The sequence below is a fragment of the Macrosteles quadrilineatus genome, unplaced genomic scaffold, assembly GCF_028750875.1.
Source record: "Macrosteles quadrilineatus isolate MER2022 unplaced genomic scaffold, UCM_ALF_1.0 Scaffold_3__2_contigs__length_128488019, whole genome shotgun sequence".
NCBI classification, from domain to species: domain Eukaryota; kingdom Metazoa; phylum Arthropoda; class Insecta; order Hemiptera; family Cicadellidae; genus Macrosteles; species Macrosteles quadrilineatus.
Window position 1 is genome coordinate 95,978,307 of NW_026542596.1, and position 21,836 is coordinate 96,000,142.

The 21,836-nt window shown below is 33.0% G+C and overlaps 1 protein-coding gene across 14 annotated transcripts in view; it reads right to left on the reverse strand.

Moving 5' to 3' along the window:
* The window catches only part of LOC128988409 (sodium/hydrogen exchanger 6-like), a 51,476-nt gene that overhangs the window by 9,934 nt on the left and 19,706 nt on the right, over positions 1–21,836 (reverse strand). Inside the window, exons 6-17 of one of the 14 annotated variants that reach the window (XR_008490376.1) lie at positions 16,721–16,867; positions 15,337–15,440; positions 13,994–14,196; positions 13,363–13,474; positions 13,093–13,246; positions 12,104–12,155; positions 10,152–10,184; positions 7,108–7,293; positions 6,189–6,290; positions 4,637–4,696; positions 2,809–2,866; positions 890–926 (exon numbers count right to left, since the gene is read on the reverse strand). Coding sequence is in view for 9 of the 14 variants with exons in the window: in XM_054409664.1 (XP_054265639.1) it covers positions 4,663–4,737; positions 6,189–6,290; positions 7,108–7,293; positions 10,152–10,184; positions 12,104–12,155; positions 13,093–13,246; positions 13,363–13,474; positions 13,994–14,196; positions 15,337–15,440; positions 16,721–16,867 (1,168 nt within the window). In the remaining 5 variants the exon portion in view is untranslated. Of the gene's footprint in view, positions 1–889; positions 927–2,808; positions 2,867–3,602; positions 3,647–4,636; positions 4,738–6,188; positions 6,291–7,107; positions 7,294–10,151; positions 10,185–12,103; positions 12,156–13,092; positions 13,247–13,362; positions 13,475–13,993; positions 14,197–15,336; positions 15,441–16,720; positions 16,868–21,836 lie in introns of all 14 variants that reach the window. The other 13 variants (XR_008490378.1, XR_008490379.1, XR_008490377.1 and 10 more) reach the window with 13 other exon arrangements.

A 21,836-nucleotide genomic window follows, 5' to 3' on the forward strand; every position in this document is an offset into this window, starting at 1 on the left:
CGTCCACACTGATCGCTGGGGTAAACGACATTTTATTTATACTATTTTAGGGTTATTTTTATGATTTGTGCTTTACTGTTTGGTTATATAACTAGAGAATGAGGTTATTGTTTACGATTATATCGTTTTATTTGGTAAAATGAGGTTTTAAATGACTGAAATATCAAGAAACAAATTGTAAACAAAACATGACCTCTACAGTTGGACGTACACAATTAACAATAAAATTGGCTTCAGCTGTTCGATAAGGATGACAAATCTACTAAGGGAGTATGTTTTATCTATGGTAGTACCATTGACTATTGGATACAAAAGTAGACATCCAATCTATATGGACCAGCTGTCGCCAATTTGTTATTGAGAGCCAGTGGCAGATTGCGCTAGTAACTAAAATTCTATTTTCTACCTTATTTTTTGTTGCTGACCAGGTTAATGGGTCTTAACCGTTGCTATAGCTCACTATAATGTCATTCCATTAGTTTGACTTGGTAAACAAGATTGTGTATTCGACAGAATTTAGTAATTTAGAGCAGCACAATCTGTCAGTGGCTCACATCAACTACGACGATTCTATCAATAGTCAAAGGTAGTACAAATAAAAAAATTTTTAAGTACATGAGAAAGTAATTTTAAATTTAGTCAAACAGAAATTGAATGCACAGGTAGCCTAGTCTAATAATGATTAATCTGTCAATTTTACCCAACCCATAACTAGACATTCCGGATGGATCGGGACTGATTACATGAACTTAAAGAAAACCGATGTCAGTTGAAATATGAAATTTTTTCACAAATGATTGAAATAACTACAAAATACTTCATTAATCCGTAGTAAACAATATAAATGCAGTGATAATAAATGTAAATGTATTTTTTTTTTCATACAAACCTAATTTTTCAGATCTCATGCCTCAAATTAGTGCATCCTGCAAATGACAGTTTAGTTAGTGCAATATTAGTACTCTACCTACATCTACTGCATGCAATAAGCATTACACAACTGTAAATTCTACAAACAGGATAAGTGGTTAGGCTACTTATTTGATATTTTTCAAGACAATAATAGGTTTTTTACATACCTCAGTCAAATAGTCCAAAAATGATATTGCTCAACAGCTTACATGTTTCGTTGCGAAGACAACATTATCAAAGCTTGCAACTCGTCAAAAACACATTTAAAACACGAACACAGAAAACATTAATACGGTACGAATACACAATTGACATTTAGATAGCGCTATCATAATACTGATTTGGTCCGGCGCGGCGCGGGGCTGGTAGCAGACTGGTGCGCCGGACCAAATCAGTATTATGATAGCGCTATCTAAATGTCAATTGTGTATTCGTACCGTATTAATGTTTTCTGTGTTCATGTTTTAAATGTGTTTTTGACGAGTTGCAAGCTTTGATAATGTTGTCTTCGCAACGAAACATGTAAGCTGTTGAGCAATATCATTTTTGGACTATTTGACTGAGGTATGTAAAAAACCTATTATTGTCTTAACAATATATTCCAGGGGCCGAAAACATGAATTTTGATATTTTTCTATAAAAAGGAGTAAACAAAGGAAAATAGAGAAGGGTTCTGAAATATCTTTAAACTTTGGCCTGAATGACACTTTCCCTGCAGTTGGTGGCTGATCAAGATATACTAAAAAGTGAACATCTTGTAAAAGAAAAGCTAAATTAAAATGTGTCAATAGAATAAGCTGTTGTAAGAATTGCAGGACAACTAATTATAGTGTAATAAACTTCTATCAAAAATAAATCTATACCTATATGTTTTCTAAAAGGTAAAGAAATGACATCAGGTGAAGCACCAAAGATAACATTTTTTATACCTCATGAAATAGGTGTAAACTTTGACAATTAATTCTATGCGGTTTTATAAAAAAATTAACGTAGTTAAACTTAACCAACCAAGCTCAGAGCACAGTGTGCTGATGTATGTATCAGATTTATGCCAATACACTTTTTAACCAAGCCAAATTAAAAGAATGGTGCATACTAAACAAAATTAATACCTCACAACTGGTTATTAAAAATTGCGTGTGTTGATTTCTGCCGGATTTATTTCTTACAAAATCAGCTGATTATAGCCTAACGATAGCACCACAAAGTGTAACTAGTTACTGAGAGCAACCGTTTCTACACCTTAATTGAAAGACACATGTTTCCATAATATTGTAGATCAGGGGTCTCCAACCTTTTTCCATCGATGACAACAATGCGATCGCAGGAAACGGTCACGGTACCGCCAAGACTGCCAGAACACAGGGGTTTATACGATCGCGAGAAAAGATATCAATGGTTGCTTTCAATCCAATTTTTCATTAGCCTATGCTCGCTTTCTGCGGGCCGGAAAAATCTGCTCGCTGGTTGGAGACCCCTGTTGTAGATATTCAATCATACTGATGAAAGAGAGAAGCTTACAACCTTATCTGAAAAAGCCACAAAGTTCAAAATTTTGTTAGTTATTTAAATTACGCCATTGTATTATTCTTAACAATACTACAAAATAAAGAATGATTTGATTTGATTTGATTTGAAATTCATCACTCACCATTACTATTATACCCTACTATGTTAAAGCAGTAATTAGTGTTTATGCATTGTATCTTTTTTACCCCTTGTTACCCCATCGGATGAGAACGTGTAACTATGTAAAACAGAGATCCCCCACATTTGTTGAGGCAAAAAAAGCTGAATAGAGTACTATTTATGTCGAGAGGTTAGTTTACAACTACTGTACAAGTCTAGCCCACCCTCTACTACGAACCATGCAGTACAACATTTCACTCAACTGACATTAAGGCAAAGCTCCGTCTGATGTGTAAAACCTCAGTGGGTTAATCACAACGGGTTCCTGAAATGAGAATGTTCGCTTCAATACAACTAAAAGTTAAAAGGTATAGTTAACTGTTAAATTCAAATTGTCTTTGGTTAAAATACTAAACATAGTTTTGTAAGAATATTATAAGGATGTGAACCAAACACAGAAGGTTCGACTAAGAGGAAGAGTATGTAAGAAATTGTATTGAAACATACATTTTGGGCTAAATTTTTTTTGTAAATTATTGTCAACTACAGTAATTGGCCACAATTTTGTAAATTGAAATTACATAATTAAACTCTATGCACATTCAACCAACTGAAATAGCTTTCACCAAAATCAACTTCAAGTCATAGAAAATATATAACACTTTGTAGATAATCCTGATGTTTTAAAAACCCAAATCACCAAATAACAACTGAAAAATTGTGTTGTTAAACATCGATATTCTGTAAAAAATTCCCAGAATACTGTATTTATTTTTATAGCTAAGAAAAACTATTTCTTATAAACCTGTCAACTTTAAATTGTGAATAGATTGAAGGGGGTAGGTTGTTAGGTATGTTTTCAGGTATAATTTTATGTAGAATGTTCTATCAAATGAGAAGTTCTTCAAAGTGCAGTATTCAAAGTCAATGTTATAAAGTAAGATGCACAAGCCAACTTGAACACAAAACACAATACCAAACATCACACAAAACAAACACTCGAGTTTGCAAACATCCATCTACATCAGGTTATAAAAATCTTCACACAATCCAGCACTTACTCGGCTTTTGATTATGAAAATTGCTTGTCTCAATCAAATTAAGGCTAAAAGCAAAAGCATTACTGCATAAGTCAAAAGAGTGGTCGTGGTTTAATTTTGTTTGAATAGGTTACGATAAAAGGTTGTAAATTTAACTAATTATTTACTTATGTATTTAAATTAATCCACCAACCTATAACTAATTTTTTTCTGTAGAGAATGTTCCTTTTTGTTTTTCATTGTAGTAAAATCTAAAAGTTTGTAAACTGCAGTGTAAGATTTTTGAAAAATAATCATTTTATAAATTATTTCAGAAATACAGAGTTTATTTTCTGTAATCAAAAATTAATAAGAAAAGGAGCCTGTCCAAGCATGTTATGTTATGTTATGTTATGTATAAAAATAGTTGAGCAAACTTACAACTCTGTTTTAAAACAAAAGTAAACACAACAAAAAATAAAATTATTAAATTAAATTTTTAGTTTCATAGACATTAGAGAATATTAACATCATTTCCCCGTTTTATTAAAAAATAGAAATCAAACTGAATTTAAGATATGTTATAATACGCTCAATACAGGTTTTTTATACTAAGGCATATTTCCGAGTTGGCGGTAATCCATTATTCTAATGTTAGTATCTTGAATAATGATTTGTTGTATAGAGGAACATTTAAAAATTTAAAACAGCGTGAAAACCCCTAGATATAACACTTATATTTAGCACGAGGTGGATATATTATCAAAACATTGTCCTCCCAGCTTCCCCAGTTAGCAAACATTCTTCAAGTCCAAAACTTTAGAAAAATATCTGTTCTTATATAGCTCTAAAATAACACAGACAAAACTGCACCGTAACCAAAACCTATACAAATTGGTAACACTGAAAATAATGAGAATGGTAGTACAGATATCTTAAAATCAAAAACTTCAGAAAACTTGAATCTGTTCTTACTAAGCCAATTGCAACTGCCCTGTAACCGAAACCTTGAAAAATTGGCATCACTGAAAAACATGGGGTGTATATTGTACAGATGGCATGTTGGCAACACTGACCGTGTCCTACATGAAGTTGTGTGCTTCTACACTGACAGGACTGTGGAGGTCCCTGTCCTCCTGGCAGCGTTAACAGACAACCACAAAAGGTGATCTAGAATCTAACACCCCTCATCACTCAACACTCGAGTTACAACTGGTTGAATCTTACAATCTAACATCTCGCATATTTCAAATAATCGGTCATCACACATAGTAATAGACTAATAATAATAGACTTACAGCTCATAGAATTCAATCCTTTTTCACACTTACAACTGGTTAAAACTTACAATCCAACATCCATGATCACATTTTATGCAACTTGTTAAATTATAGAAACATTCATCATCACTCAAAATTGACTTAGGACTGGTCGATTTAAAAATTTAACATTTCTCATCACTGAAGTAGACTTTCAACTTGTTAGTATCCCCATCACTTACCTAACTGTAGAATCCCTCATCGCTCAAAGACTTTACTAACTCGTTAAAACCAAGATGTGAAATTCCTTTTCGTTCCAATAGGATTTTTTGGAGAAGTAAATAGAGTTCAGCTTACCTGAGAAACTTAAGAGACCAGAGGCTAATAGATATACAATAAAAGAACCAAAAATAACACTGATATTTCGTCCTAATGTTTCTTCAGAGAGTATGACGAGAACTGTCAGTTTAAGTTCTAATAGTAACTTGAAATTATAACAATTTTTAAGATAAAGTTAGTTAAAAAAATATTCCAACTTTTTTTTCTGATTAAAGCTAAATGATATTTTTTTATTGCTCTTAAAACTTGATGAATTTAAAACCAAATGTTTGTTAGTATACAAAACGTCTACGCTTGCTACCTGGTGTTGAGCTAAATAGTAAGTATCCATGTGTGCAGTGTGAAAATGTGAGAAAATTGCTGAAATACTGAACACCCTACTGTGCGTGATTTAACCAAGCCAAAGATAAATGTTGAATGAGTGTAGAATGCTTGTGAAACCTGTGTTACTTCAAATAGCTCATTCTTCACCAGGATCCCTTATAAGCTTGATGATAAAGAACAGCTGGGTTCAGGGTCAGTCAAAAAATGTTTAGAACTTTGTTTAGGATTGTCCGGAAACTAGAAGCAACTGTCCCAACATAAGAAATGGAAAAAATTAGCAAAATTGAGAATTAACATATTAGAGTGGGTATACAAATTATAAAGTAACATTTTTTGTACGACAAAACAAAATCTTTGGACATCATACTAAAAGCGATTGTATTACCCACACAGTGTGTGTACAAACATTTAACAAACTAGCTATTACAAGTTCACACATTGGGAATTTGTATGGGTTATAAAAATCAGTACAGTTCATTATGTTTCTTTTTGGATATTTGTCCTGTGAAATTTGTTTAAAAGGAACTAAAGGGTTGTGTTTTACTGTTAACAACCGAATTTTGTACATTTTTCTTCTTTCTTTTTTTTCTTCTCAGACACTAGTCCTATTAGATTTTTTTCTCAGTGCATGTATTTTTTATACAGATACTTAGATAAATCAAATTACTCATACCATCTATAAGAGGGGAAGTAGTGTTTGACTTACCCTAGGCCGAGGGAATGCCGAGACAGTCGAGTCACCGGCTGCGTTAATTTCCGTCTCCTCCAAACATAGGTCAGAGTCAGAATTCGACCTGTGGGTGCGATCCTGCAAAATTAACAGAATATGTACCTGACTGAATATTGGTTTATAAAATTTCTTTGTATTAATAATTTTTATAATCATTTTGTAGTTTGTACACAATTTTATAGGGGTCTCAGGCCTGAGATGTTTAATTTTGGTCAGGTCGGGCCATAACCGGGTTGCTTTGGAAAGTATTGACTTTTAAAATATTAATTGTAATATTATCGACTTATACATAATATTGTACATCATCTCTCCCAGAATGCAGTGAAATCATAAAGTTCTTTTCGGTTATGGCAAAATTGATAACATCTTTGGCGGACATAACGAAATCGTGAACATTTTTCACATTCTTAACAAATTATGAACATCTTTCGGGGTTATGGAAAAATCAAATACATCTTCCAAGAGACAAGACTATTAAAAAGTTGATCAATACAAAATTCCTCTGGTGTAACACACACAAAGACAATAAGCTATACAGGACAGTTTTTTGTTTGTTTTTTCAACTACAAAATCAAATCATAGTTTTGCTAAACAGTGCAATCTTGGCTGGTTTCCTGTTATGCTCTGTGTGTTAATAAATTGTGACTTGATTTAGTGATTATTTAGATGATTATTGATTAGATGATTGTAAAGAATGTGTTTCAGTAAAAGCAGGTTATCTAAGCTGCCGAATCCAGCTGCGTTTTTTGCACCAACTGAAGACCCAAGGGAAGTACTGGCATTTTCCTAGCGGCTGAATTTGGCAAGCAAAAGCTCAGTGCCTAAAAGACTCACACGGCATTCTCAATTATGCAGCCAACCCGCTTTAAGAAATTAGACTAGAGTATCTACATACCTGTGTTAGTTGCTCGGTGGTGGTGAGTAGTCGCGCCACCGGTCCACAGCACACAGGCAGGGTCTCCAGCAGTGTGGGACGTGCGTGAGTCAGTAGTGGCTTCATGTACCTAGTGTCCAGGTCACCCCATGCCTTGGCTAGCCACGCCTTGTCATGGGAACTGCCAGGACGACTGCCTGGCTCCTCCTGGGACAAGCAGTACCATGATCATCCACCATTTTGTGGTTACTTATTTGTTTGTGGATAAATAGTTGGATTTTTTAATTAAAAGCTAGAACAAATTAAAAATCAAGCTTGATTCAATTCAATTTTTATTTGGAAAAGGTTTGTTTATTCTTTTGATATTAGTGTTGATATCATTTAAGTTTGTTTGATCTCAAGTAGGTTCAAAAAAGGGTTTTTATCACTTATCCATAAGGGCATCCACAGGAAACTCTGGGAGGCAAACTAGTACAGCAGAGTCTGAAGTATTTAGTATCGGATAATGTTTGGATGTCCAAATTTTTTGGATTAGCCAGAAATGTAGTAAAATTGTCTTTTTCAAATGAGACTGATTAATAACAATAACCTATGAAACCTAACGTGCAAACGTTTGTCTCCACCTATTAAATTGTCTCCCAAATCACAGCACCAATATAGTTAGTGGAAGCTTAAATTTTCTCTGACATAGTTTTTGGCTACTATAACGAGACCAGTCGCTGCATATGAATGGGAACTGGCTTTAATAGTAGTGAATGAAATAAAGAACATGACAATGGTCTCAGATTTAATCTAACTCGTTTGGCTGGAACAGGAGCTTGACGGGGACCTAAATTTACCAACATCCCTTGTATATTACTGTTTACAGCCTCTTTATTTTTGAAACAATAAAATTTGTAGTATCTAACAATAAACTAACATTTGGTAATACTGTCCATAGCTATAATACAAGACCAAGTTATTTTATTTAAAAAAAAAATAACCTATAAAGGAAACAAATATTTTGACCTTTTGCCACATAATATAAAAAAATAAATAAATAATACAAACATATTTTTAAATTTGGCAAAAGCATTTCTAATTCAATCAGCTTTCTTTTCTATCGGGGAGTTTTGTTCTTGACTTTTTTGATTTTGACTCTTACTCTTAATAATTTAGAATGTAATTTAACCTTATGTATTTTTTGAATAACCTACTCACTTAGTTTTAGTTCCCATGACTCTATTTCATGTAACTATATGTTTGCATATTATGAAATAAAGATATTTTGATTGATTGATTGATATATAATATATACAATTTGAAAGGACAGTAACTTGTTTACAATTGGCCAAATACAATTTAATTATGAATTCTATACTAATAATAACTATTAGTTGTATGGATCTAGTGTAATCTAAGCTCAAACACATAACTTATCAATCACTTTAATTCTCCAATCACATTTAATTCACTTTATATTTTTAAAATCTACATCAGGCTTTACTATTTTGTTCTGGATCCATGACTCAATTTGTTGAGGATACAACTATTCCTAAGTAGAAACATAGATATCAACAAATAAAAAAAATTATCATTATGCAAAATAATATGTTGTTACTAAAAAGAATTACAAAACTAAATATTTAAAAAATTTTCGAACTACTTAACTAGGATTAAACAGTTGGTTCTTCAGTTTAGTTTACGATTTAATATTTAACACATGTTGATGTTAGCCCACAACCGTAAGAATAAAGTGAAAGTTAATGTTAACGGTGACCAGGCCCAAGATCTTTAACTTTAAGGTGTCGAGTGCTGAATTTATAAAACAAAGACAAAACATTACTTTTCTGTTACTTAACACTTTTTGGTTAAATGTTAAACAGCATGCAGCTACAATGAAAATGAGAACTATATCCAGCTCCTAAAAGGCTAAATGTTAGGTGCATGAGTGCTAAGGTAGGGAATATTGTGTACAACTAATATAAAGCATTTTATTTCTAGTATACTACAAGTATGGAAGGAAACAAGCAACCACCAAATTTAAATTAGGTAAAATTTTTGATTTAAAGAAGTTAGTAATAAACCTTGTAAATAATTATTTGCCACAATTTTTTTTTCAAAAATGATTTCTGACATGGGAATGTTGATAGTCTATAGATTGTACATTAATAAAAGTACTCGTAGCCTATAATTTAGTGAGTTGAAGTCCGCAGCTACAATAGTTATTAGAAGAGAAACTTGTGTCATTGAGAAATAATTAGGAACAATTCAAGAAAAGGCAATAGAAAGCTACTGCAATATTTTAATAACTTGCCAGACAATTATTATGATTATAAGGTTTCACTAATACATTTCAAAGATTCCTTTAAAACTCCTTTTTTAATCCTAACTATTGTAAATTATGCTGGGGTGTTTATGTTAAAATTGAGTTTTATGTTTATGTTCCAAGTCTATTTGTTGATACTCTATTGTGAACCAGTCAGTTGTATATTTCTTCAATAAAACATGTTGCGTGTTGCTACAAGGCCGTAAATGAACAAATTTGATTCAACAATGATAGTTTTGTGTTTTGTCTCTGCTGATGAGTAAGGGAATAAATTTACGTCCTCAAAATGTATTATTTATCTGCCTTGTGTAGGAAAACATGTTCAAGTGTTAACAAAGAATATTTACATCCATTCCACAAAGTTTTACAGCAAAACAAAAATTTATCACAGTCAAACAGGAGGGGGCTATTAATTTTACTTTGTTTATCTGTCTAGAATTTTTTTGTTTACTGCAGTAGATCAAATAACATTATTGCATTATAAACATCATTACAAAGTCCAACAGTCCATGTTAAAAATAAACATCTTTTAAGTCTTTTGACACAATGTAACCAATATTTTGGTTAACAATTTTAAGCTCAAGAGATTCCTGTGCTCCTTACAAGAACAAACTCTGTCTACAGACATTATTATAAATTAGTACAACACCGGAAACATTAGAGTAGTATCAAAGGTGGGAGAATAATTTCCAAGGCGATTAGTAAACAACGGTAAAACACAGACACAAGACAAGACAGTGAGTTTGCAAGTACGTACCTGTCCGACCTGTCCAAAAGAATTGTATGAAGCCTGCATGAGAGGGGGGAAGCGGGGAGAGGGAGGACAGAACAAGGCACATCAGTCGAATCAACTAGTTTGTTAATGGCAAATACTTTACACTAGAATATACAATACACCTTGGAAACTAAGAAAGAATTATCTTCCTCTGATTTTACTAACAAGTAAAAGGAATCCAATTTACAATGTTCTAAGTTTGAAAAAGTATCTAGAAAATACATATATTTTTTTTTTACATATGTAAGGAGTTAAAGACTTTTCATTGCTATTGTAACATTTCAACTTCTATTACCTATCTTTTGAACTTTACATACCAGAAAGAACAATCTATTTATGACCACTATGTCGTAATCACACGGGAGATTATCATGATGTTATCGTAATCACGAGTTTCTGGACTCTGTTTTGAATACAAATTTAGAAAGTATCCAGAATCGATTCTTGATACCACCAATATCGAAAGTTTTATGAAACTGAGAATCTGAATCAGCCCATACCTACTAAAATAGGTTTAACAGTGAAATTCTTAGTTCAATCCAGGTTTTTTTCCCAATTGCCAGAATTTACAGTTCTCTGTTTTTGTTTTTATTGTTGTGTGCTTAGGCTACCCTTTATTATGATTGACAAGTAAATTGTTCGGATGAAGAGAAAATGCCTAAAATCAGCGCAATGAAATAAAACCAAACATGAAACATAAATTAAAACCGTGATCAGACTTTACAATAGGATGAATAGTCTACTTTTTGCATCCAATGTCAATAGTTCCAGAGAAATATACTGGGGACTGGGTAAAATGTTATAGTGCCAGAAGTTTTAACAATATTTTAGTAATAAAATTAGAAGTGTAATCCAGAGAACTATGTAGTATTAATATTATTAAGTCAAATAAACTACCTTTTTCAGATTTTCATATGTAAATGTAGGGTAAAAATTGATTTTATTTAACTACAACATTTTTGAAGCAAAGCTGCTACAATGCTTTTTTCACGAATTTGACCTTTTACATTTCTAAGTTTCTAGGCAAGGTGTATTGTGTTTAACACAAAATGTGAGTTGTCAAAATAACCAAACCATGCAGCACACTATTGGTAATATCTTACATAGGTAACCGTCCAATCGTCATGTCAAAGTTTCCATATAGAAAAAGTTTAAGTTTTCGACAAGGAAACCGATTTATTTACACAATCAATATGTTGATGCTAAACAATGTTAAAATCTAATAGAGGAACTAAAATATGTATTAGAAAAGTGGATTTTGGACTTGGTCACCTTTATCATATAGTTTTCAAAGTTTTGTATTACATTCCAACAAAATATTAACTCTTGACACTTTTTTAAAATCCATTGTTATAAATTTGTACCTAAAAATTGTATAGTAGTTTGTTTTTGCAAACAGATTATAACCTATAACTTATTATCCATTGCCCAAACATCAATGATAAATTGGAACCCAGAAATCTTATGTTGAAATAAATGCCATAAAAAATAAGTTGGATTCTAATTTATGAAAATTTTGGGAAAAAATTGTAATTACAACCTATAATGATGATTGTTTTTTCCTTGGGGTAAAAAAGTTGCAAAGAGTTAGCTTTCATAGACACATTTTGGGTTAACTACTATTAAACATTTCTTTGTTTTCTCAGAGAAAATCTAAAGACTTGTTTATCTTGTTTGAAATATAAACTATATAGTTCCAATCTAAAACATGGTGCTATAACTGGTGGTAAAGAAGAAAAACAAAAATATTCCAAGTTGTCTTTTGGTATTACGGTTTCAATACTATTTACTAATTTAATTGCCACACAAAAATTAAATATCCGTTTTAAAAACAGACTAGTGTTTTTCAGCTTATAACCTTTTAGTGAAAAATGTACAATAGGTCTGTACATTTCAAGTAACCTAATGTGATTGTACAAGTCATAAATACTTACGCTACGAGGCCCAGTGTAAGGCAGCATTTCCACCTCCTCCTCTACCCCAACGCTGTTAACATAATACAAACATTACGTTACTACAAATGTTGAACTACTTATTACAAATTTCACAACATTTTTTGCCCAACAACATCTAAGAGACATGTATTATAGGTTTAATTACTATCAAGTGGAAGAAGGACATTTTATACTGTGCTGGTTAACTGTAAATAAGTGTACATGTAAATAAGTGGCATAGATTAATTGTTAGGACTATTGTCAACAATTTATAATACTAAAACCAAAAGTTTTTAACAATTATAATACGATTAAAACATCTATTTTAGACACAGCTTTTTTTTATCACAATTGCCTGAACATAGAGGTAACTTTTTAATATTATCGTAGTTTTTTTAATACAAAAAGACTAAGTTTTTTAGCTGTATAAAAACTGAAAGTCCTATTGAAACATTTTGAGTTGACAAAGTACAAAAACTAACATGATCAAATTAATTATAGCAATATTTTACATAGAAACTATTAATTGAGAAACATTTTCGAATTGATTTAAAATTAAGTAAATTATACTCCGCTCAAAACATTTAGGTGGTTTAAGGGGAAGGTTTCCTGGGTTCCCCAAACACTTTTAGCTTAATGTTTATATAACAGCTGATCAGTTGTCAGCTGTTGTTTCAATGTAAGGGTGAAGCGTTTGGGGTTTTGGAATAGCTTCTAACCGCCTAAATTTTGTGAATGGAATAAACAAGAAAATTGATCTTTCAGGTCAATTCTACAATGTGGATAGTACAGTACTTTGGAGATTCAGTGCCCAAGTTCTTAATATTCAGATCAATTTAGGATGGTTATCAATTTTACTATCCTAAGAAAAGCAAGATTACATTCTTCATACGGGAATGGTACAAACCAAGGTCTTGCTACTATCTAAACATCTTTTGTTACACAACATTATTATTTAATAACCCAATAACAAAATAAGCATGACTCACGGTATCCTGAACCAAGTGAGCAGTTGCATGGTGGCACCTCCCTGTATGATGACAGTGGCTATCACAATGATAGAGGTGGTGGTCAACATAGCTTGTCTGGCTTCTGACGCTGTGTTGCGGATAGCCAGGGCAAACGACATGGCACCCCTCAGTCCTGGACAAAAATATATAGGATTCCTCACAGTAGGCTATCATGTTATAAAAAATCAACTTTCAGATATTTCATTTTCAGCCAAAACATATTGAGGATCAGATTACTCCACAACTTACCAGCAAAGAAAAGCATATGCTGAAAGTTCATTTCAATTTTCGGTTTCCTCCCCAGATTGATCAGGAATGAGAGAGGATAGATGTTAGCAGCTCGACCCAAAGCAGCACAAACCTGTGACTGTTTAAGGTTGGTACATCACTGAATCATATGAATTTTACTTTTAGAACAATTACAAGATAAATCTGGTGTCCCACAAGGCTCTTTATCATGTACTACCTATTCAATGGTATGAGGTTGAATTCACTTCCTCAACATTGATGCCAGATGGCCTGCTGTTTGATTTACATAGGCTGACTTCTTCTTCACACATTAGAAGCTTTAATTAAAATTTTAAATGTACACTAATGTTTGGTTTAGCTCTTAGTTTGATATTTGCGAGAAGTGTTTCATAACTATAAATAATTTCAATCAAAATTTAGTTCAAAGGGTTACAAATTGGAATAATTATCTTTGTGTCAATAGTAGAGAACAACATGTGGTTGAATGGTAGATGACATCAGGAAGTTGCATTCTTGAATGTGAATCTTGTTCTGTGTTTTGCTGATAGTAACCCTTTAATGTTTGCAGTTGAGTGATGTTTACATGTGTAAATACAGTCGTTGAATATACACATTGAGCAGAAAAGGATACAAATCCAGAGAGGATGAAGCCAGGATCAAAATGATGATTGGGGAAGGTGAACATAGAGACTCCGATGTAGCAGAAGATGAAGTTTTCAGCGAGGAAGTTGAGGAGTTCGAACAGTCTCTTGGTGCGTTTTCGTGAATCTCTGGACAGGTTGTTGTAGGTGTAATGTGCCTGGAATATCCCACAGAACAGCACCGCCACCACGCCTGCAAAAATACTTCGGTTGTAATTGGTTTAATCAGATATCCGAGAAGTACTGTTGTTAGTTTATTATAACTGTCCTGTCTGTAGTAATTATAATTTTGACTAATTTTGTGGCAAAGGTTTAACCTGCTTACGGAGCACTATAGATAAAACATACTCCCTTAGTATTTTTCTCATCTTTATGGATCAGCTGAAGACAATCTTGTTAGTTCTGTCCGGTGATCGTGATTTATTTACGGTTTGTTTCTTGTTATTTCAGTCATTTAAAACCTAGTTTGATAAAATTAAACGACCTAATCATAAACTATCTTTCCCCCTAGTAATATTTGTTGGTCACCTAACAGTAAAGCACAAACCATGAAATTAACCAAAAGATAATAGAAACAAAATTTTGTCACTAGCGATCAGTGCCACCAACATGAACTAAGACAGGAAAAACGAGCTTCAAAAATTACAATGCGATGATAAGTGTACTTTTGTTGGTTAAAAGTACCTACCTATTAACTACTAAATGAAGCACCCTACAGCTCAATGCACTATCATCCTTATATTAATTATCATTATCAAAACATTGACACATGAACACAATTTTAAGATATATATGATTGAAGATTGAATGTAGAATGGAATGGAATGAAATGCCCTGTGTAGCTTTTATACTTACTAGTTTCTTCAGCCAGGACTATTTGTTTTTGCCCAGGAATTAGGGAAAACTGGATCCAGATTCTACCATCATAAAGCAGCTGACTTTTTCAAGGTTAAACCAGTGATTTTCTGATTACTAGGTGAACACCAATCAGCAACCCCATGGTAATTTTTTGTAGCGATGTTCCCGACTCCACTACTAAATAAGTAGCACACTACTACTCCACACTGTAAGGTACAAAGGAAACTGGCTTATGGGACAACCGTGGGCTTTCCTAGTATGTTGTACCGAAAATATATTAGTGACGAGCAAGGAAGAGTCCGAGCAGCGAGCACTGTGCGGAAATTCCTATTGCACATCGTCCATCGTGAGCGTTGTAGTACATGAAAGTGAGGGGGGCGGTGTTGGACTTAGTCCTAAACACCACTTAAGTATATCATTTAATGTTTCCTCTGTACCTTACTCTGTGTTTAACTATGATAAGTTTACCACTAACCTGTAAGATCAGAGGCTTCTGCTATCAGGAACGTACTGTAAGACATGAGGAAGAACAGCGCAGATTCCAACAGTGGAAAGTCCTTCACTCGGGTGAACTTGGTCATGTGATTTTAGTTAAGAAACATATGTACTCATTTAGTTTTCTCACTGTAAGGCCTTTCAAACAACAATAATGTAAATAGCACAGTCAACATATGCTATATTTTAAAAGTATCTAGTTAGGTTGTATTTGAAGAGAAAGTCGCAAGACTGATGATGACAAATGTACTTAGTTTGATGAGAAGTTTTAGGATTTCTCATCAACCTACTGGAAAAGTCCAAGTAGGACAAAACATAGGTGTTGTGTTACGTTACATTTTAGTTGTATCTCCCTGAACCTCAATTTTTCATGTATGCTAGGTGAACCCTGACTTCTATAAATAACCCTCCAAACTTTACTGACGTATTAGATTTACCAATTACATCCTATGTAAAATACATTATGTAAGTCTCTAGTAGATTGGACCCAACACATATTTTTACTTTATCTTCTAATTATATCAATTAAGTCAAGATCCAACAACAGATTTTGTGAAAACAACTAAACACCTGAAATTAAATTTTACTAAAGAATATTTTCTATCCCAAAATAGTTTTTTTTTTTTTTTTTTTTTTTTTTTTATATAAACCTAGTTATATCTAAACACTAATACTCAATAAGCTGCAAATCCATCTAAGGTTCATACAGTCCATAAATCACCAAAACACATTAACGATAAGTGAAAGAGAGGTGGAGGTAGTGTGCGAAATCATTGTAACTCAACCACCTACCAGATCACATGCAGGATGAGAGAGGTTTCAAAGTGAAATTGAAAGAATTTTTGATACAGATGGCAATTTCATTTGATGACTCATTTTCTAATAAATAAAAAATCAAATAGTGGATCTTAAAATTTAGAAAATAGCGCAACCTAAAGTAGTACGATTAATAGTGTAGCCTAGCAATCATGAATATTATAGCCTACTTAGTGTGCTCGTGCACACCTATGTAATAATCGTGTTTAACATTATAAACATTAATGTAAATATGTGTATTATAAATATGATTACGGATCTTTTGATTTGATTTTACCTACAGGATAAATCATTGAGACTATTTCCTTATACTCACGAACGACCCATTGTAACAAACATGTTAGCATGATGAAAAGTAATTGAGCATAAAAAATTAATTGACCTATCTGCCTAGTGGCAGTTAACAGAATGAGAATGCATTTAGGGTTTAATGTAAATGCATTGCAATTTATCTTATTTTCCCATCGGACAAAACTTAGTTTCTAACTTCTTTTCCAATTATTACTTTTTCACATTTTTTGTTCACACTAGACTTTGCAGTAAAGGATATAAGTGCCGTGATGCAGCCCATAGTTGCTCCAATGAACAAAGACACAGAGAAGATCCCTACAAAGTCCCTCATAGCTCTGAAGAAGGCGTCAATCTCAAACCCTCCAGCTCCTGTCTGGTATCTCTCAGCGTAGTTTTGTATCGCTCTGAAAATCAAATACATTATTATAAACACATCACAAACAGTACAATATGAACAGCCTGGTCTTGTTTGCATGGATTTGTGTTACTTTAAAATTGTTGTATGGCACAAACATTAAAAAACTCTAAACTAGGCTCAAATGTCTATTGTGTAAATTGTAATGACACTAATAATAATCTGTTGTTAGGAGGTGTGAGTTCATTGATCATTCTGAGAAAATCAGGTTCATTGATCTAGAAGAATCAGTTATCAAATGAATGTTAGAAACCTTTAAGATTCATAACTTTTATCTCAAAACAGACAGCAACTAGGCTATTCTTGTTGTCAACTTGTCCTTTATCGCCAAAGCCTTTTTTTCTATTACAGTAGAGTCCCGCAAACTCGGCACTCGATAACCCGGCAGTCTGGATAACTCGGCCATCACCTGGCTCAGAAAATTAGTGATATTTTGAGTCCGAGTTAAACATGGACTCAAGCCAGCTCAAGTAAAATCATTCACAACTCGTACCAAGGATTTTTTGTACTATATCTGATGACTTAACCCTCCCAGTGTTACTTGACGAAAATTCGACAAGCAGCACACTTTGTGTAGTGTTACTTGTCGATTTTTCGACACGCAGACATCGTTTACGGCGAAGGCTCTATGACTGACTGAATCGGATTGAACTGGATCGAGTTAGGTATCGTTCTTTCCGTAATATTCTAAGCTTTCTCCAGAGGTCTGTCTCTAAGCGCTATTCATTTTAGTTCCGAAAATATTGTAGCAGACAGCTGACGTGCGTGTATTTGTAAACAGCTAGGTTCCCCCGGACCGATGACTGATGTGTTTTATTACGTTTATCATTGTTTTAGTGTTGTACCGATGGTAGTTAGTTTTTATTTGAAATAACAAAACAAAATCAATATTATTTAATCATTGGCTAGATTAAGATTAAGAAAGAGTGTCCGGCAGTTTAAAAGATTTAGTTTGTAGGGTTGGTAGTGGTTAGTGATAACCAGGTTCAACTTTGTCAGTTTTAAGTTCACTGGAAATATGGTCATCTAAGTTGTGGTTGCTGTAGAAAATTGTAAGTAGTTTTAATATAGTTTAGTAATAAGATTTTAGCTGATTTATTGTATATAGCTTTGTAGAAATCACTTTTGGAAAAAGATGAAAAGGAATGAATAGTTTTCAAATCAATTTTATTGCATTTCACAAGAAAAGAAAACAAGTAAAGTTTATACAGACCTGTTGAGTTTTGTTCTAGGAGAAGCACATTTTCACAAGAAGTTGTAAAGATCTTAAATCTACTTTTAATTATTAGAATTTATAGAGAATAGTTTTTATTGGGTTTGTGTGATGTTTTCAGACAGAAATCAACCACTTCTTGGTACTACCACTTCTTGTTCACCTTCTTATGATTGGTCCAGTAGCTTTTGCACCACTTCTAGTTTGCATGGTATCTGCTAGTGCCTGTTCTGACCATTAAACCAGTGTCTCTGTTTAAAGTAAGATCTTTCCACTATTTTATTATTTAGTATAATTTTTGGAAGTAACATCTGGATATTTAATTTCATTTGGAAAGTGTATTTTGAGAAATTTGACGTCCGTAAAATAAATGCATCTTTGGTCTACTTTGTCTTTTAATTTATCTCACTTCTACTACCAGCTTAAATTAGATTCATCCTAAATTAAAGTATACTACCTAATTGGCTACAAGGTAGGGGTATACAAGTGCGCAACTCTGCTCGTGAATCATTTAAAATTAGAAGCTGGTAAAAGTGAGAAATACATAGGCCTACATGATTATTGAGGATTATGCCTATGTTAGAAGAACTACAGCAAATAAATAGAGGCTGAAAATTTTCAACATGTCAAAATACAATTTAAATTATCTAAACAAAGAAGAACTTCTGTACGAGATAAGAATAAGAGGGGAAGAAACGAGTGATAGTGATGTAGACTCTTTAAGAAAAACTTTAAGATCTTGTATTAACCAGAATACCGATTTAACAAATTTAAAAGGTTCGTACACTTTATCTGGGGAAATAACTATAATTGGGGAAAAGTGTGAACAAATTGATTCTCTAATTGAACAGTGTAGGGAAAATGTGACTAAACTCAAAATAGCTAAAATCAAGGCTAAACTAGTGCATGTACAAAACCGGACTACTAATCTATTACAATGTAAGCTGGATCCAGATAAGAAAGTTAGTTTAGACAAATTAAATCAGCAAATCTTAAATAGTTTTGAGCAATTTAAAACAATGCATACCTTCTCAGACCAGGAAATGGGGGATTTTGAAGAGGAGCTGAATAACTCTATAGTTGAGCATGAAATAATTGGGGACAAATTAAACCAGTCTAAATCTGTAGTTCCACCAACTGAAAACTTCACTTCATCAACACCTCAAAAAGTAGAAATGGATTGTTTTCAACAAAATGTGCCGGGTCAAGTCATAAATAATCAACCAAACTCATGTACAGTTGTAAATAGTAGCCTAAGTCCTAGTAGCCTTTTTACAAAGTTGTCAAACCCATTGGAAATTTATTTAAAAAATTTTCCTGTGTGTAATGGTTTAGAAACAAACACATTGTTGCAGTTTTTGAGAAACCTAGTTACTGTCCGAAATGAAACTTCTTTATCTGAGCAAGATTTGTATGAGATTCTACCAATTTATTCTACAGCACCATTAGTGAATAAAATATTAGAATTCAAAAGGGAATCAAAATCAATTGATTTGTTGCATGCTAATATAATCACTACATTTTTGCCAATCACCTTAAGGGAAAAGCTGAAACAAGATTTAATTTTTCGACCTCAAAAACACCTTGAACCTTTGTCTATATATGTGCATGAAATAAAAATAAACCACCAGGTATTAAAGTGTGATTTAACTGAGAGTCAACTTGTTAGTTTTATTAAGAATGGAATACATCCTGATTTGCGCAACAAACTGATATTTGAGAAGAACCCTGAAACATTTTTAGACTTAGATCATCTTTGTATAAGTTTAAATAATGTAACATACAATGATTACCTCAGAAATCAAGGTTTTCCAGTTAGTAATAGTAGTGTTAGCAAGCCTTATCTATCAACTGATGATAAGCCTAGGATGGATAAACCTAACCCAGGAGTTCAACGACCTAAAAGTCACTACTCAAATCGTAACAATGAGAGGCCTGTTTGTTTCAAATGTCAAAGAGTAGGTCATATTGCTCGTAATTGTTACAGACCAGATCCAAAAAACTAGTTAAGCCAGGAAAAACACGTAGCCTAGACTACAAATCTGTTTTTCCGGACGGCAAGAAAGAATTCGGAAATAATAAACCTGTATATAGTTCTCATAGTCCCAATTTTAAGTCTGAACTGAGAAGAGTTGTTAAGGATTTTAATAAAATAAATTCACCTGGATTAAAGAAAGTAAAAGCTAAAACTGTAACACATTTACCCTGTATTTCTGTGGATTTAGGAAACAAATTAAGTGTGGGAGCTTTGTTAGACACTGGAGCTAGTCAAAACTTTATAAGCTTGGATTTATACAACAGATTATTGGGAAATAAATTAATTATGAGTGAAAATACTTGGCAGGGAACCATAGTTGCTGCAAACAATGAACCTTTGAACATAAATAAGCAATGTGAAACTTTGATTAAGATAAAATCATTTACCTGGAAACAAACATTTTTAGTGGTTGAGTTAAAATATTTTGACATGATTTTAGGATACCCTTTTATGTGTGCAAGCAAGTTAAACCTAAATATGGATCGACAAATGGGTTATTTTACATTTAAACCTGAAGATGAAATTAAGTTAATTCCAAGTACAAACCTGAGTGAATTAAGCTTAAGTAGTATTAAAGTAGGAGATGTTGAAATGTGTGAAGAAGCTGAGAAGTTAATTAAGAATTTTCCTACTGTTTTTACGGATAAGATAGGATCAGCACTTGATTTGGAAATTGAGCTTAAAGTGACGGATGATAAACCTGTTAGTATCCGCCCTTATTTTTTAAGTCCACCCAAAGTAGAGAAGATGAAAGCTATAATTGATGACTGGATAAAACAAGATGTCGCGGAAGTTTCCACTAGTCCATATAGCGCCCCTGCATTTTTGACTCAAGATGACAGACTTGTAATTAACTACTCTGAACTCAATAAGAAGTTAATCAATGTAGATTACCCGCTAGGAGATATGCAGAATATGTATCAGCATCTAAAAGGAGCTAGATATTTTACAGTCATAGATTTAAACAAAGCATTTTTACAATGTCCCATAGCTTTAGAATCCAGAGATTTAACATCTTTTAGTACAATTTTTGGTAAATTCCGTATGAAGAGAATTCCATTTGGATTGAAAATAGGCAGTAGCGTACTATCACATTATTTGGACAAAATATTTAATGACATCAAATTTCAGTATATGATTAACTTTTGTGACGATATAGTTGTATATAGCCCTGATAAGAGAAACCATATTGAGCACGTTACAGAAGTGATTAAGAGATTAGCAAAACACGGACTTACGGTAAATCCACAAAAAGTCAAATTCTTTTGTAAGGAAATAAGTTTTTTAGGACATATTATTAAACAAGATAGCATCACAATAGATCCCGAGCGAACTAACTCATTAATGAAATTTCCTGCTCCAAAAACTGTGAGGCAAGTGCGACAGTTTATAGGAATGTGTGGTTATTGGTCTAGATATATTCCTAAATATGCTGAAATATGTTTACCTCTGTTTGGGCTGAAAAAGAAAGGTGTAAAATTTAAATGGAACGAGGAGTGTCAAAATGCATTTGAAACCTTAAAGAGTAAGATAGCAAATCCGCCTATACTACAAATGGCCGATTTTTCTAAAGAATTTGAATTGCATACCGACGCAAGCGACCTAGCAGCTGCTGGTGTTTTATTGCAAAGAAATGAGGAGGGGAATATAATGCCTATTGCTTACTATTCGAAGAAATTCACACCTACTGAGATGCGTTATAGCACT